Source organism: Eublepharis macularius, chromosome 1 (assembly GCF_028583425.1).
Source record: "Eublepharis macularius isolate TG4126 chromosome 1, MPM_Emac_v1.0, whole genome shotgun sequence".
Classification (NCBI taxonomy): Eukaryota; Metazoa; Chordata; class Lepidosauria; order Squamata; family Eublepharidae; genus Eublepharis; species Eublepharis macularius.
The window spans coordinates 200,594,617-200,609,899 of NC_072790.1; the positions used below are offsets into that span (position 1 = coordinate 200,594,617).

Here is a 15,283-nt window from a genome sequence, read left to right on the forward strand (position 1 = left end):
GTCGCCCCTCTTCCATTTTACCCTCTCAACAACTCTGTGAGGCAGGTTAGGCTGAAGAGACAGAGGCCCAAGGTCACAGTGAGCTTTATTACTGAATGGGGTTATAAAACCGAATCTTCCAGGTTCTAGTCTTATATACTAACTCCTACACAACACTGTTGCCTATGAAACAGTGTTTACCACATGTGGGAACGTGCTATGCTCCCTGGATTTACTCTGATTGTGCCTTCTCTACTTTGATCAAAATTTCCTTCGTTTTATATTCCATTCCCTCAAATTCTAAAACGTAGTTTTGTCTAGCAGGTGTCTGCAAGCAGAGGCACCTCAGCCCAACCTGGCACCCAAGAAGCAGAGAGATCTGTGGACAAAGTGGTGATTGCAACAATTATCTGTGCCGGTATGCCACTTGGGTGACTAGTGACTGTAACTGTTTCTCATTGTCCTTCATAACTAGGCTTTTAAATATGGTCTTCCAGCAAAATTAATTAGTTGTGTAAGAGTATTACAACCAGAGTCACTACACTAGAGAAAGAATATTCAGCCACAGAACAAAGTTTCTCTCTTTTTAATAAAATTTTTTAAAACAAAGCATTGGCCAAAGTTTTTCAAGTAATGAAAACATCTGTCTTGTTAACTGATATAACTGGAAAAAAACTGCATCCTGTTAGGTAGCTCAATACATTGGGAAAAAAGTCATCTACAGGAAGGTATGTTACTAAATCTTTCTTTTTCAGACTGATACACTACAATACCTTGTATCCTAGACTTAACCTCCACTGTCAGGTTTTTCAAAAAATTAAGTTAGCAAGGAAAAAAAATTATTCTGTATACATGGACAGATGATCCATGGAAATTCATGTCTTTTCTGAAAACAACAAACATAATATCCTACCTAAGAGAGGAGAGGGGTTTCCTGGCAGTGAAAGGGGTAGAATTTACATGCCCAGTTCATGTGTGTCTGGGTTGTACAACTTACAATTCCAAAACATTTCCCTCCACATAGAAACCTACCATGCTAAAGAGACCATTAGGTGGCTAGATGCGGTCTCCCAAACAACTTGTTTTCTAGGAAGAGAGATTTTTGTTTTCTTTTTACAACAGCACATCATGTAAGCCTTCAGCTGTAGTCCTTAGTGGTACAGCCCAGATACCACCTCAGTGAGAACTAGGACTTAAGTGCTTGTGTTTAGAATGCAAGAAATAAAAGAGGGAAATGGCCAAACTCATGAGACCTCATCATCTCAGAATAATCAGATTTAACACTTGGAATTTGCAAGCAAACCATGTGTAAAAATTTTGCAGCATTCTGCTCATGGAAAACCTGTAAAATGAAAGATAACAAACAACTCATAAAACACGTATAAGATCCAGTGTTATTCTGGACCGTGGGATGTCAATTTCACGCACTTTGACTTCCACTTTTTCACCTGGGCCCAAACTGAGGCTCCTTCTCTTCTTTACTTTTGAAAGTTTATCTTCTGTTATGCTCCGAATTGGAATCAGTCCTGCTCTACCAACTCCAATGTCAACAAACACTCCAAAGAGAGTAGCATTCTCGACTCTTCCTGTTAAAACAGTTCCAACGCTTAGGTCTTCAAGACAGACGATGCTCCTCTTGAAATCAGGCTTTTCAAAGTCTGTTATAAAAACAGAAGAGTAAATAAAATCTAAACTTATGCTTTAAAAATACTGGCAATACTGGTTTACATCAACCTGGATTTCCCCTCCCTCCCTGCAGCTCCCAATGGGGGAGGGGGGGTCAGAAGTCTGATGCAGGACAGGGAAATGAGCTAAAATCACCCCTCCTATGCACATGGAAATTATATGCAAGCTCTAACTCATTATAAAGAAATCCATTGCATTATGAATAACTTACAAAGAGCAATGACTTGTTCTTACCAAGCACATTAAAATATACTGTTAGTCACTTTTGTCAACCTTCCCATTAAGAATCGTGCATAGTCAGTAGTGGATATTCAGCAGTGGCCTTCAAGTGGTGTCCTGGCCTCACTGACAGTCCTTTAGATGGCACTGGATTTCTAGCCACTGTGTGTGACAGAATGTTGGACTGGATGGGCCACTGGCCTGATCCAACATGGCTTTGCTTATGTTCTTATGTTCTTAAGTGTTCCAGGAAAAGACAGACCAAAAGAAAGCCACCATTATGGCTCTTTCCTACAGTGTACAGCTACAGAACATGCTGGGTACATTCTACAGAATGTTATTTACTTTTTTACATTATTTATAGTGCACCTTTCTCATTGAGACTCAAGGCAGATTACACAGTGAGGGTCAAAAACAGGATGGGGCATAAAAAGGATCCCTTGGGTGAGGGATCCTTTCCTGGTGGTAGCTGTTTCTCTGCCGCTCAGCTCCTGGGAGAAGAACACCTTCCCACTTCAAGGGTGCCTTATATTATTTCTCTCATGGCCCATCCACCTTTCCCCTCCAATTTCACTCAACCCTATCTCAGGCTCGGAGGGCATCTGGGAAATGTAGGCCCAGAGGGAAAATCCCAGCAAGACCCCGGCCCTCCAAGAGGGGGAGAGAGGCTGCGCTGAGACCTGCCTAGGAGAATTAAGGCAGTGTATGAGTTGTAGCTAAGGGATCCCGATTCATGACAAGAATGCATTACAGTAGTATAATCCATGCTATGGTAGTGTGAATTTAGGTGGCCAGACAGGCCACGTCATGACAGGGTGCCATCTTCCGGGCTAGAATGAGTTCGAAGAAAGTGTTTCTTGCTGCTGTTGTTTCTCTAAGAGCAGTGCTGGATCCAGTATAATCTCTAGGCTCTTAACCGAATCAATGAGGTTCAGTTGAACTCCATCAAAAGTGGGAAAAACAATGTCCTTCAAGATCTTTGCCTTGCTAACTAACATTGCTTTGGTCTTGTTTATGCTCAGTTTCAATTTATTCACTCACAGCCATTTAACCACAGCAGTTAGGCACTGGCTCAAAATCTCAGTTGGTTCACCAGGGGATTAAGATAGAGACACATAGCTGGGTTTCATCAACATATTGATGACATCCAATCCAAAGCTACAAATTATTTCCCTAAAGGCTTTACAAAGAGGCTGAACAATGTTGGTGATAAGATTGCATCCTGAGGAACCACACAAGACAGTTCTGAACAGCTGGCCTCAGTTGGCAACATTTTGAGCCTGATCCATGAGAAAAGATTAAAACAAGTCCAAGGTACATCCCTGATACCTATGTTGCATACAAACATCTCAGCGGGATGGCATGAACTACTGTATCAGAGGCTGCAGGCAGATATATAAGGAGCAACAAAAAGCATGGTTTTTGTCTAATTTAGATGGAGGTCATTAACTAAAGCCATCATCACCATCTCTGTTCTATAGCTAAGCCTAAAATCAGTCTGAAAAGGGCCCAGAGCACATGATTTATCCAAGAAGACCTGGACTTAGTCTGCGACTGCTCTCTCAATCACTTTTCCAAGGAAGGACAGATTAGAGACTGGGCAATAATTGGCCACATCTTTTTTCTACAGGGAAGTACCGGGCAGATGTCTGGCTCCTTGCATGGCTGAGGGAAGGTGCCCTGAGTTATTGACTGATTTACGATGGAAATCAAGGGCTAATTAATGTAGTTCTTACATTATTTTAGAAGACTGGATGGACAAAGATCCAGTGTACAAGTGGGGGCCTTCACAGATCCCAGGATCCTGTCAACATCCATCTCAGTACTGGGTCAAACCAGATGAAGCATTACACATTTCTTCTTCCTGACCTATATTACAGGTGGCATCCATATCAGATAATATTTTATTAGCAAAAAACTTTGCAGAAGTATCACAGCTAATTGTCTGCTCCTGAGACAATAAAGGCTCAGGTTTAGGAGTCAAGAAATGGGATGGTGTGAGCAAGCTGATGCAATGGTTACAGAGAAATAGTATTTCTTTGCCACTGTAACAGCAGCTTCAAAGGTCTTTCAACAGGCTGTATAGCTTCCTCAATTGGAGTTTTCTGTCAGTGACTTTATAGATGTCTTCCAGCCCTCCATATGTCACCAAGCTCAACAATAATCCATGGAGCTGGTTTCTGCCTGAAGAGAGGTTGATGAGAAGCAATCCTATCAATAGCTTCAAGGAGCCTCACTTTTCAAGCTCCCACCACAGCCTCCACAGAGCATGTGTTTAGAATTCTAAAAGCCCACAAAGCATTTTGGAATCTAAAAGGATCCATCAGCCTCTATGGGCAGACCATGTTAACTGCCTTCCCTTTTTGCGAGGTGATGGCACCATATTTACTCTTGCCTTGAATAGCCAGTGGTCAGTCAAAATCTCCAACCCTCAAACAAGACCTCCCCTCAAAGGCTCAGCGCAAAATATTAAGTCTAAGTTTTGACCACTTTCAAATGTTAACCCCATCACAATTTGAGAGAGGCTCAGGACAATAAAAGAAGCTACAAAGTCCTGAGATGGCCCTGATGAGGAACACTTAGCATGACTATTGAAGCTACCCAGAATGATCAGTCTGGGTGTCTCCAGCACCACACCCAACATCTGCCAACTTGGGAGAGTTGGCCCACTTGGAGAGGGTGCCCACTGGCTAACCAGGCAGCCAGGAAACTAATAGAATGTTCAATCTATCCTTAGTCCCCAACATAAGCGTTCTGTGCGATTCTGAAGTACAGCAGCCCTAAAGAACCTGGAAGCCCTCACTGCAAGGAATGGGTCCAAAACTCATGTTAATAGGAAAAAAACCAAACAGATTAGATCCGAATTGGCAATGCTTCACCCAGACAAATACAAGAACAGTACATAGTTCATTTGGAAACCTCAGATTCAAAACTGAAATGGAAATTTTCTCAGTGTACACCCCTAAAGTCAGGCCAATTTTGTGCTCCTGTAAAGCTATGGATGGTTTTAAAAGAAAGGAGTGTGCCACAACATCTGATTGTGTTGATGCACAACCTGAACTCTGGGCAAGAGGCTACTGTTAGGTCAGAATATGGGGAACAGAATGGTTTTCAATTGGCAAAAGTGTCAAACAAGGATATATATTATTTCCTTCGCTGTTTAATCTATAAACAGAAGATATCATAAGGAAAGATGGATTAGATTTAGATGAAGGTGGAGTGAAAAATGGTGGAAGGAACATTAACAATTTGAGATATGCAGATGATACCACATTACTGGCAGAAGACAGTGAAGACTTGAAATGACTATTGTGGAAGGTTAAAGGAGAAAGTGACAAAGCAGGATTACAGCTGAACATGAAGACAAAAGTAATGGTTACCAAGGAATTAAACAATTTTAAAGTTATTTCCTGTTACTATTTATGGATGTGAAACTTGGACAATGAAGAAAGCAAACAGAAAATAAATTGATTCATTTGAAATGTGGTGCTGGATGAGAGTTTTATCGATACTATGGACAGCCTAAAAGACAAATAAGTGGGTTCTAACTCAAATCAAGCTGGAATTCTCCCTAGAAGGTAAAATGAGAAAACTGGGACTATATTACTTTGGACACATCATGACAAATCAAGACTCATGGGAAAAGGCAGTAATGCTAAGAAAATCTGAAGGCAGTAGGAAAAGAGGAAGAGCCAATATGAGATGATTTGACTCAACAGAGAAAACCAAGACCTTCAGTTTGCAAGACTGTTAATGACCAGACATTTTGGAGCTCATTAATTTTAGGGTCACCATAAGTTGGAAAATACTTGCGGCACATAACACACACATATTTCTTCCTTTTCCTTTGAGTGCTGTATTCATAAATTTACATATAATATTTAAACAAGGAGGGGGGAGAAAGAGAGGAGAAAAGTAATGGTAGAGGAAATGAGAGTAGGAGAAAACATGGGGAAGAAAGAGAGGAGGGTCTGGATAAGCTGAAGTCTATTTGGGGCATGCCATCAGTTCATAGTGGGTGGAAGTGTGACCAATATATGTGAACTATCCATCAGTGCTAAAACATTTTTCAGAATCCTCTGCAATGTGCAATATATAGCAAATATTTGGGTCTTCACTGGTAGACAAGTCAGTATGGAAAGCCAGAAAGTTGAACAGCTCTGTAATAGCAGATTGTTATTTTGCTAACCTCTTCATTTGCTTCTCAAGGGGTATTATACTATTTAGAAAACTAAGTGTAGCAAAACTGTTTGAAGAAGCAAAAATAGGGTTGCCTGTTGGTCACTGAGGCAAATGAGAAAATACAGTCTTCATTTGTTCAAGAGGCATGTGCAGTGCATATTTACAGGTGCTCCATAGTACAGCTGTATAATCATAATTACAGTACTTGTGGTCTACATAAACAGGCAATTCACCCAAAGGATCCTGGCAACAAATGAACACACAGCAATTCATATACCCCAACTTCAGACTCAGAGATGGTTGGTGTCACCACAACTGACGCATCCATACTTCTCCAAAACAAGAGGGTCTCCTAAAAAGATGACTAGTGTCTCAATGTGGATGCAAATCAGAACTGGAGTGGAACTACTTACTTGTCTTTATTCAGGGACAGTTTTAGAGTTCCGGTTTTAAATATATCAAGAGTTCTATTATCAAAGCTCAGTGTATTATTTATTCAAATTTTTTTGCCCTGCCATTCAATCAAAAGTCTCTTATGGTAGCTAATACCATGTTTAGAGCCGAGCTAAATGTTCATTAAGTACAATTTTCGTGATGAAATCTGCACAAAAGGAAGACACTTAAAAAACGTACGAAATGTCAAATCTTCCTCCTGCTTTTTGTTCAAATTCTATATATTAATCCCCACTCTGTATATACTGTACAGAAACTCCCACGACTCCAGGAACCTGCCCATGAAGTCCCTGAGCTAACCAACTGTATGATTTAGGGAATCATATAAGTGTAGCTAGGGCTAGAAGTGGGTTCCTTTCTATTTATGTGGGCTATACAATAAACCTTCTAAGTATGGACATCTGCCTAAGCTTTGGCTTTCTTGAGCAGGTCAGACAAGCTCTGGGGCTGCGCAGCTCCCTTACTCATAAAACCTCAAAAAACATCTATGAAATCTATAGACGTAGCTCAGGATCCACAAAATTCACTGGAGACTTAAAGTTGAGCCTTTGTCAGATTTTTTAAAGCCCTGTCAGATCTCTGATTAGTATCTAGGACTAGGAGGAAAAACAAGATGAAATTTCAAGCATATAGACAAGTGTTCATTGAAAAATTAAATTACTTTTTGATAATAACAAATCTGAATTATGAAACTAAAAATATGTGGCCCAGCACCATCCAAAAATTTAAAAATTCACTCAGCAGTGAACTGAAGTACAATCAAGTGCTTTTCAATACTCTTCTAAAATGCCAGGATGTATAAATGTTTTTTTTTTCTTCATTTTATCTCATTTACTTCATTCTATTGTATATTTAGAGGGAAGTCCTGTTGATTTCAAAAGGACTTATGCCTCAGGAAATTTGAAGAGGTTTGTGGCCTTCGTGAGACTGGTGATGCTGTGCAACAGCAGCTTGTTCATGGTCACCTGAAGTTCATGTTATTTGCCACAAACAATGGTAGATGGTTGTGGAAAGAAATTGACATTTTCTTGCTCACTTTCAACTCTCCATGTTGCTTGCCTGTGGAATTTTGAGTTTCGCCAAGAGTATCCTCTGGATTGCTCAGCGTTATCAGGTGACATGGAGGTTGCTTCCTAGGAAGGAAGCAACCTTAATGCTTCCTAGGAAGGAAGAGGCAATAAGCAAGAATGGCAACTTGTAAGTCCATGTGGTATGAAGGACTGATACTTGAGTCAAAGAGTGAAAACTTCCTAGGTGGGCAGATAGGGAGTAGAATGTCCAAAGATCAGGCTACACTGTTCTCGATCTAATGGCAACTCTTGCTATAACTCACATACAAGCAAGGCATCAGTCACGTATATTAATTCTATATGGGATAATTTTAGTGTGTTTCAAAAGGGTTGTTCTTTAATGCAATATGGTTTTCAGAATCATGTTTATTTATTTTTTTAGTCTGCCTTTTTCACTGAAACTCAAAGAGGACTACACATGTAGCAGCTCTGGCTCTCCCTCCCTCCCTGCCTAAGTGTACATGGTGGCAGCTCTCACTCCTGATACTCTGCCTGTCCCATGACCACTCTGAAGGGGATGCTCCTTCAGGTTTTCTGTGTTACCATAGACAACATCTCTTTCTCTCGGGAGGGGATTTAAAATCCACTCCTTCACCACTACCCCATTTTTTTCCGTAAACCTAGAGGATTCCCCAAGTCTGCAGAAGAATACCTCTTGTCTGAACCTGTCCCCATTCTCTGGCTTTTTTCTATTCACATGTAGGGGGGGGGGTTTCAGGTTCAGAATTAGATATATGATGGAGTACATTCTAGCTTCACATTTTCTTACGTAGTAGTTTTCTGTAGACAGTGGTGTGTTCTATCATGTAATTTATTTATATGATTCAATACAGGGCTTCTTTTGAGGCTTTTCATTTAGTTTCACCTACCGCTCTTTATTTTTAAGCAACGTGCCACCCCGTCCTAATATACTAGCAGAGATATGTTCAATTTCCCAGAAGAAGATATTCATTTATGCTAATTTTTTAAAATCTATCATTCCTTTTAAATAAATGGTGTTCCCTGAAATCAGGGGGTATATTTCTATTTTTTTTTTTTGTAAAAAAGTATCCTACATATACAAATATAGCAGTAGTAGCAGACTGCATGACATCAAAGTTTCCAACGAAGGAATGCACCTAATTACTCAACTCCTAAACAGTTAAGTTTCCTGCAATATTACACTATGCAGTGCAGGCACTTTCCAGTAAAAAACTCCCCACTAAATAAATAGCTTTTAATGGTTGTAACGGAGATGAGCTTAGAAAGCGACGCAAGAGCTGCTTAAATGTTTTACAAGTGGCTCTTTTTTGCTATTCCTGGCATGTCCATGTGGCTTTGCACCCCTGATCTGCTCCCTGTATGTGATCAGCTGTTAAACATTTGCACTGGAAAAAAATACTTAGTTTATGTGCCACCTATTGCATAATTAAAATTTTGTGTGAGAGATCGTATACTATGTTTTCCATTACTTTTATGAACTCTCCCCACTGCCAGTGCAGCCCCCAAATGTACTCTCTTACATTCTGTTAAGTCAATAATTCACAGAGTTTTTTTAAAAAAATCAACCAAACAAACTGGGTGGGTTTTACATAATTGTACATCTAGTGGAATAGTAATTATATACTTCAACAATATTATTGCGGTCTGGCAGCGCCTGAATACATATAGTTACTACAACGATCCTATTATGAAGATTTAGGTGAGTGCTTAAGGGCATTATGTTATTTCATTCTGGCTTATTTGTTTGTTTTTGTGATGTAGAATTTGTTAAGTCTGGTTTTATATGAGCTATGTATCTTTGCTCTTCTTTTTTGAGGGTGTGCGCTTCATTCCCTAGTGATATTTATTCATTCCCAAAGACACTTAGGCACATTTCTGGAGTGCAGATTTTGTGTGAGGGGCTATCTAAGTGATATGGTAGCTTTTGAGTACCGTTTATGATTTAGCGTTGAAGCTGCATCTTGCTGCTACTGTGACCTAGCAGCTATGAGACTAAGGTTTGGATGAATCCCATGGAATGTTCCAGCTGACAGAAGGATTTTTGTTAGTGGAGCATGACTTTCTCATCTTCTTGCAGTCTCAAATGCCCTCCAAAATTCTGTTACTGAGGAACATCCTTACATCAGCAAAAATGCTCTGTGAGAGCCATCCTTAAGCTGTGAAACAGTAACTCATGGCCTTAGGCAAACCACTTTATCAGCCTCAGTCCCCCTAATGGCAATATGGAGATAATAATATTGACTCAGGTAAGGAATGTGACAAAATTATGTCTGAGAAGCACACTGAACACTTGAAAGTGCTATGCAAATGCCAAGAATTATGATGATGACGACGATGACGATGCACTCTGGAGGAACTGCACTAAACCCTCTCATCAAGTTACCTATAGATGGTACCAATTTCAAAATAATTTAATACAGACATGATCCAGTTCACTGTATTATAGGCTTATGAAAAGCTCTTTATGTATCTTTTAAAGACAGTTAATGATGCTCTGCTTTTTACTTTCTAAGTTCCAACTAACTTTGCTTTCCAGCAAAGTTCTAAGTACACAAGATGTGCTGCACTTCATCTTACCTCCAGGTCACATGTGACTTGGACTCCCACAAAAACAGAACATTCAATTTCTATACCACAAACCTTGATCATTTGCTTTTCAGTTCAGCCTCAGATTCCACACATATTCAAGTGAGGTGTGTGGGTGTGTGTTACCCTCTATCTTCAAATTGGACTGGCTGAACTAGTACAAGCAAAAGGGAGAATTACACCATTGACCAGTACAGAAACTTACCAAGGTGATCCAGTTTGTCCAGAGCCATAGTATGGTTTTAAAGGAGTCAGAGTTCAAACTCCTTAATTACTAAATTAACACCTGCAACCCTGTCCACAGAGTAATACAATTCTTTCTTCACCCAGACAACTCCAGGGGAGTTGACCTAGCCATCCACCCAAACATAACACTGTACTAATTAAACAAGATAGGCAAAACAGTGAAGATAGTAAAACCAATAGTCTGAAGCTACTTACCCTTCCGAATGTCAAACCCTTCAGGTTGAGTCAGTCCATCAATGATTATTTGAACTGTGTGTCCTGCTGTATTCAGGCTCTTCACTAGTCCTTCTATGCCTTCTCTTTCAATGACCGCATTCACTTTTTGCTGCATTTCCAACTTTCCTATCTCGTTGGCACTTCCTCCAATGAGAACTAAAAATCTTATGTGTAAAATAAAGGGTGGGGAAGGAGAAGCCTATGAATCAGACATAATTTAAGAGGAAAGCAGTTCATACATTTGCATGCCTGATTTACATGGATGAACATGTATTCAGCACATAGGCTGCATTGTCTTATTGTTTAGTTAGGACCACATTTTATTTGAAGTTAGCTTTGGTGCTGGCTGTTATGTTAGAGGAAAGTCAACTTAACTTGCATGATAAAAGCAGCATGCTTGTTTTTATGGTTCATGAGGGACTGCTGTGACTATCACATGTCCAACAGCTTTTTTAATTTTCACAACTTAATAAGGAATGTCCCCATATACAACTGGGTGGTCTTCAAATTGCTCTTAGACTTTAAGAAATAGGACTGTGCACCTGATAACATCCCTGGCAGACAAAGAGACATTGAGAACATGACTGTGCAGGAGAAGTCAAAACCATAGTATTACAGGTACTCTAGCTTAGTGATGTGATACATTATGGATCCCAAGAAGCAGACATATAACTAAGTAAAGCACAATCAGGCCAATTTCAGCATCCTGCCTTTGTATCTGTCTACAGGAGTGAACGAGACTGGAGAAAACAATCCAGAATCCCTCATGCCACCAAAGGGATTGGAGATAGTGCATGTGTCTGACCTTATCAGATTCCACACCAAGAGAGCAAAATGACAGCACTGCCTCTTTACTCTGGACCTAAATGCTGTCTAACCCCATCGACTTCTGAATCTGGCCATGAGACAAATTCCCAACTTTCCTATGCAAAAGCAACAATCCTGCATGTCCCAGCATTTAAAATCCTACATTTAAAAATGGCTGTCTGGGATATACTTGCTGAGTACTTGCTGGGTTTGCACAGCCTTAATAAAAACAAACCACAAAGACATCTGAATCCTCTTACCACCTGTCCAATGTGATATATCCAGTTATCCATCAACCTTCTGAAGCCTACAGAGGACAAACACACCCTACAGGACAAAGAATTTTTCAACCTGCCAAGATCTTCCACTGGTAATCAAAAAGTCAACATTGCAATTGCTGAAAAGTGACCTATAATTTTTTTTCAAAAGGAAGAAACATTCTTCCACAAAATAAATTCAAGTTACTTTCAAGCTCCCTAATTAAATCCATCTCATTAGTACTCAATAAAGACAATGGATTCCTACCACACTACAGACATTCCATCAGGTGAACAAATCCAGGAGAATTATGTTATCATCTTTCACTGTTGTGAATGGTTGCTATGCTTATCTTATTTAAACTGACCTCTGCATAGAAATGCCACAGAAGTGCCTCTTGCATTTAATTTACTTTTGACCCCAATTTTCGTTCTCCCTGTCAGTTTAAGCTAATGCATGTATCTATTCACCAAATTATGTGGTCTCTAGTCTACAGAAAGGCATAATATATCAGTTAGTCTTTAAGGTGCCATAAAACTTGTTTTTGAGCACACAGTTTGCAAAGCTAGTGGATGCTAACAAGTTTCCCCTTAATAACTGCTATTTTAAGTATTGGTATAAGGACACTGAAAAAGCATCCTAAAACCCCAAGAAGGAACTGCTGCATCTTAATGCCAACTGATGGACAATGCACTAAAATGGTAATGATAGGCAACAGCTGTCTGAGGTGGAAAATCACATCATGAAAAACAGCAGCATAGCCTATAGGCACCCATTCTATGGGAAAACTCAATCCCCCACCCTGCACTTGGCCCCACCTAAGCAACTCAACAGAGCATAGGATGCTGACTACCATGGGAACCAATCTGCTCATACTGCCACGGTGGATGAGCCCCCTCCCCTGTGCCCAATCAGCTCCCTGCAGCACCCTACATAACCACTGGCTGGGGCACCCATGACCCAAAATGCTTGAGAGCCCCCTGCTGTGGGCACAAGGTACAAGACGGTGCTCACGGTGACGTACCAAGAGTGCCCTGGGGGAACTTTGCAAAATTCGGGGAGTACTTTGCACTCACTCAGTCCAGAATGTCTAACAACTACCACTCAAATTCTCTTTCAGGTTACCCGACTCCTGAGTCCTGGCTTGGGGCACTCTGGGGCAAGGTCACTCTGATGGGTAAGAAAGAGCTGGGGAGCTGGCTAACGCAGCTTGCTTCTTCACAGCAGCCTTCCCTCCCCTCTCACTGGTGCCCCTCTCAATGCTGGCCTCTGTGGTTGAGGTCTGATGGGGGCCCCTGCATGCCAGCCAGCAAGGCGTGTGCTTGCCAAAAGGCAGTTGCCCAGGGAGCCATGCTCAACACAGCTGTTTCAGGGGGGGGATTCTAGCAGCCCATACCGTGGCTCCATTCAGACTCCCTCAGCTGCGCTTCGCCCTTAAGCAGAGGAAGGAGCGCAGCTGCTGATCAGGATGTCTGGGTGCTTGCTCTTGTAACTCCCCTGCATTGCTGGGTCTACAACCCCATAAAACACGATGAGTGCTCCAAGCAGCCATGGGAGCAGAACAGCCAGATGCGGATGAGGAGCACTCACCCACCTGAGGAGCATTCCTCATCTGGTTGCTGGCAGCACCTGCAATGATGGAGCTGTCACTGCCCCAGCCATGGACACCTTCTCTGGATGTGGCAGACCATGCTGTAGCATGCACAAGGCCCAGCCCCTCACCACTCATGTGTCTGATTTCCTTTCAGATAGGTAGCGATCCAGCAGGGAGGCCAGGGAGTGTGGCTGTTCCAGCCCCTGGTGATCGTCCTGGCTGCCATCTAGGCTCTGCCAATGGAGCTGTTCCCCGGCCAGCCCATGACTCGACCCCACTTCTGAAAAAGCAGGACAAGGAATGCCTCTCCTGGCCATGACTACTGTGCGAACAGGTGCAGCTCTCTTCCTGGGAGAGGGAAGATGGAAACATGCAGCTGGACATCCTCTTCACTTCTGGCAGTCCAATAAAGTCTGTGTCAAACACCAACTCCCTGTCTGTTTGCTTGCCTGTGCATGAAAGCAACCCCCCCTCCACTTCCCCACAGGACTGCCCTTTCACATATCCCAGCAAATGGTCTGTGGCTCTGGGCTGGGAAAGATGGGGTGGCCCTGAAGAGGCTCCAGGTGCCTCCATGCCTTTGTCTGGCTCAGCTGCCAAAAAGAGCATGTGTCCAGTGGCACCTTGGAGGCTCCAGCCCCACCCACTTTCCCTCCCCCTTCCCCCCTCAAATTCACTGCAGGCAGCGGGGTGGGACTTGGCGTGTTGCCCTTGTGTGTGGCAGGGGGTGGGCACCACAGAAGGCTCTCATTGTCTGACGGCTGTTGGTGTCTGGTAGGCCAGACAGAAGATCGCTGCATGAGGGGAGCAAGGTTGATGCTGGGGTGTGTGTGTGGAGCGATCTCTGGGGCCCCTCTCCCATCAGGCCAGACCACTCTCTCTTTTGTTGTTTGTAGAGATGAGGATGGACTTCAGGAATCTTGCACTGGAGATGGGATGACGGCCCCCACAGGTTATTTCTGGACCCGCAGACCATCATTCCACTGAGGGCTGTCATCCCAGGCTCGGAACCTGGCGCTCAAGGCCCAGCCCATGTTCTCTTCACATCTATGTGATGCAGTGATGTGTTTCACTGGAGCCACTGCAAGTTGATAGGCATTCGTAGCTCCCATCACATCCAAATAGGCCTTCCAGCCTCTCCTATGCTTTCCAAAGGGCATTCCCATCATTCGTTTCAGAACCTGCCCCAGCTCACCTCTACAGAACTGCCTCTCCAAGACTTGGGGAGCTGATCCCGAGTGCCGGTGGCTGCAGGTGTGACCTTGCTGGGTCCCACTGCCTTCCTGATCTTACTTTTCACTGAGGGGCTGCATGTTTCTCAGAGTACTGGTGGCAACGGGGAGTTTGCATGTGAGTGGTGCTTCAGCTGCAAGCCTGGTCCTTGTCACAGGTTATTTCTGGACCCGCAGGTTATTTCTGGACCCGCAGACCATCATTCCACTGAGGGCTGTCATCCCAGGCTCGGAACCTGGCGCTCAAGGCCCAGCCCATGTTCTCTTCACATCTATGTGATGCAGTGATGTGTTTCACTGGAGCCACTGCAAGTTGATAGGCATTCGTAGCTCCCATCACATCCAAATAGGCCTTCCAGCCTCTCCTATGCTTTCCAAAGGGCATTCCCATCATTCGTTTCAGAACCTGCCCCAGCTCACCTCTACAGAACTGCCTCTCCAAGACTTGGGGAGCTGATCCCGAGTGCCGGTGGCTGCAGGTGTGACCTTGCTGGGTCCCACTGCCTTCCTGATCTTACTTTTCACTGAGGGGCTGCATGTTTCTCAGAGTACTGGTGGCAACGGGGAGTTTGCATGTGAGTGGTGCTTCAGCTGCAAGCCTGGTCCTTGTCAGAGATGGTGGTTGGACAAGCAGGGGGGCGGGCACCCTGTCTGCATCTTCGGTGTGACTCCCCCCCCCATAGGGTAGGGCTCCTCTCGAGGCAGGCTGGGGTGTGGAAAGCCCGATTGTGAGGGTCTTTCTGCCAATGCTACCCCTCAGCTGCCCTGAGCCC

At 43.0% G+C, this 15,283-nt stretch overlaps 1 protein-coding gene across 2 annotated transcripts in view; it reads right to left on the reverse strand.

Annotated features, from left to right (window-relative positions):
- Positions 1–549: 549 nt before the first annotated feature.
- SRBD1 (S1 RNA binding domain 1) overlaps positions 550–15,283 on the reverse strand; it is a 194,881-nt gene continuing 180,147 nt past the window's right edge. For both annotated transcript variants that reach the window (XM_054996788.1, XM_054996779.1), the window contains exons 20-21: positions 10,599–10,783; positions 550–1,637 (exon numbers count right to left, since the gene is read on the reverse strand). In XM_054996788.1, coding sequence (XP_054852763.1) covers positions 1,348–1,637; positions 10,599–10,783 — 475 coding nt within the window. In that variant the 3' untranslated portion in view covers positions 550–1,347. The remainder of the gene's footprint in view (positions 1,638–10,598; positions 10,784–15,283) is intronic.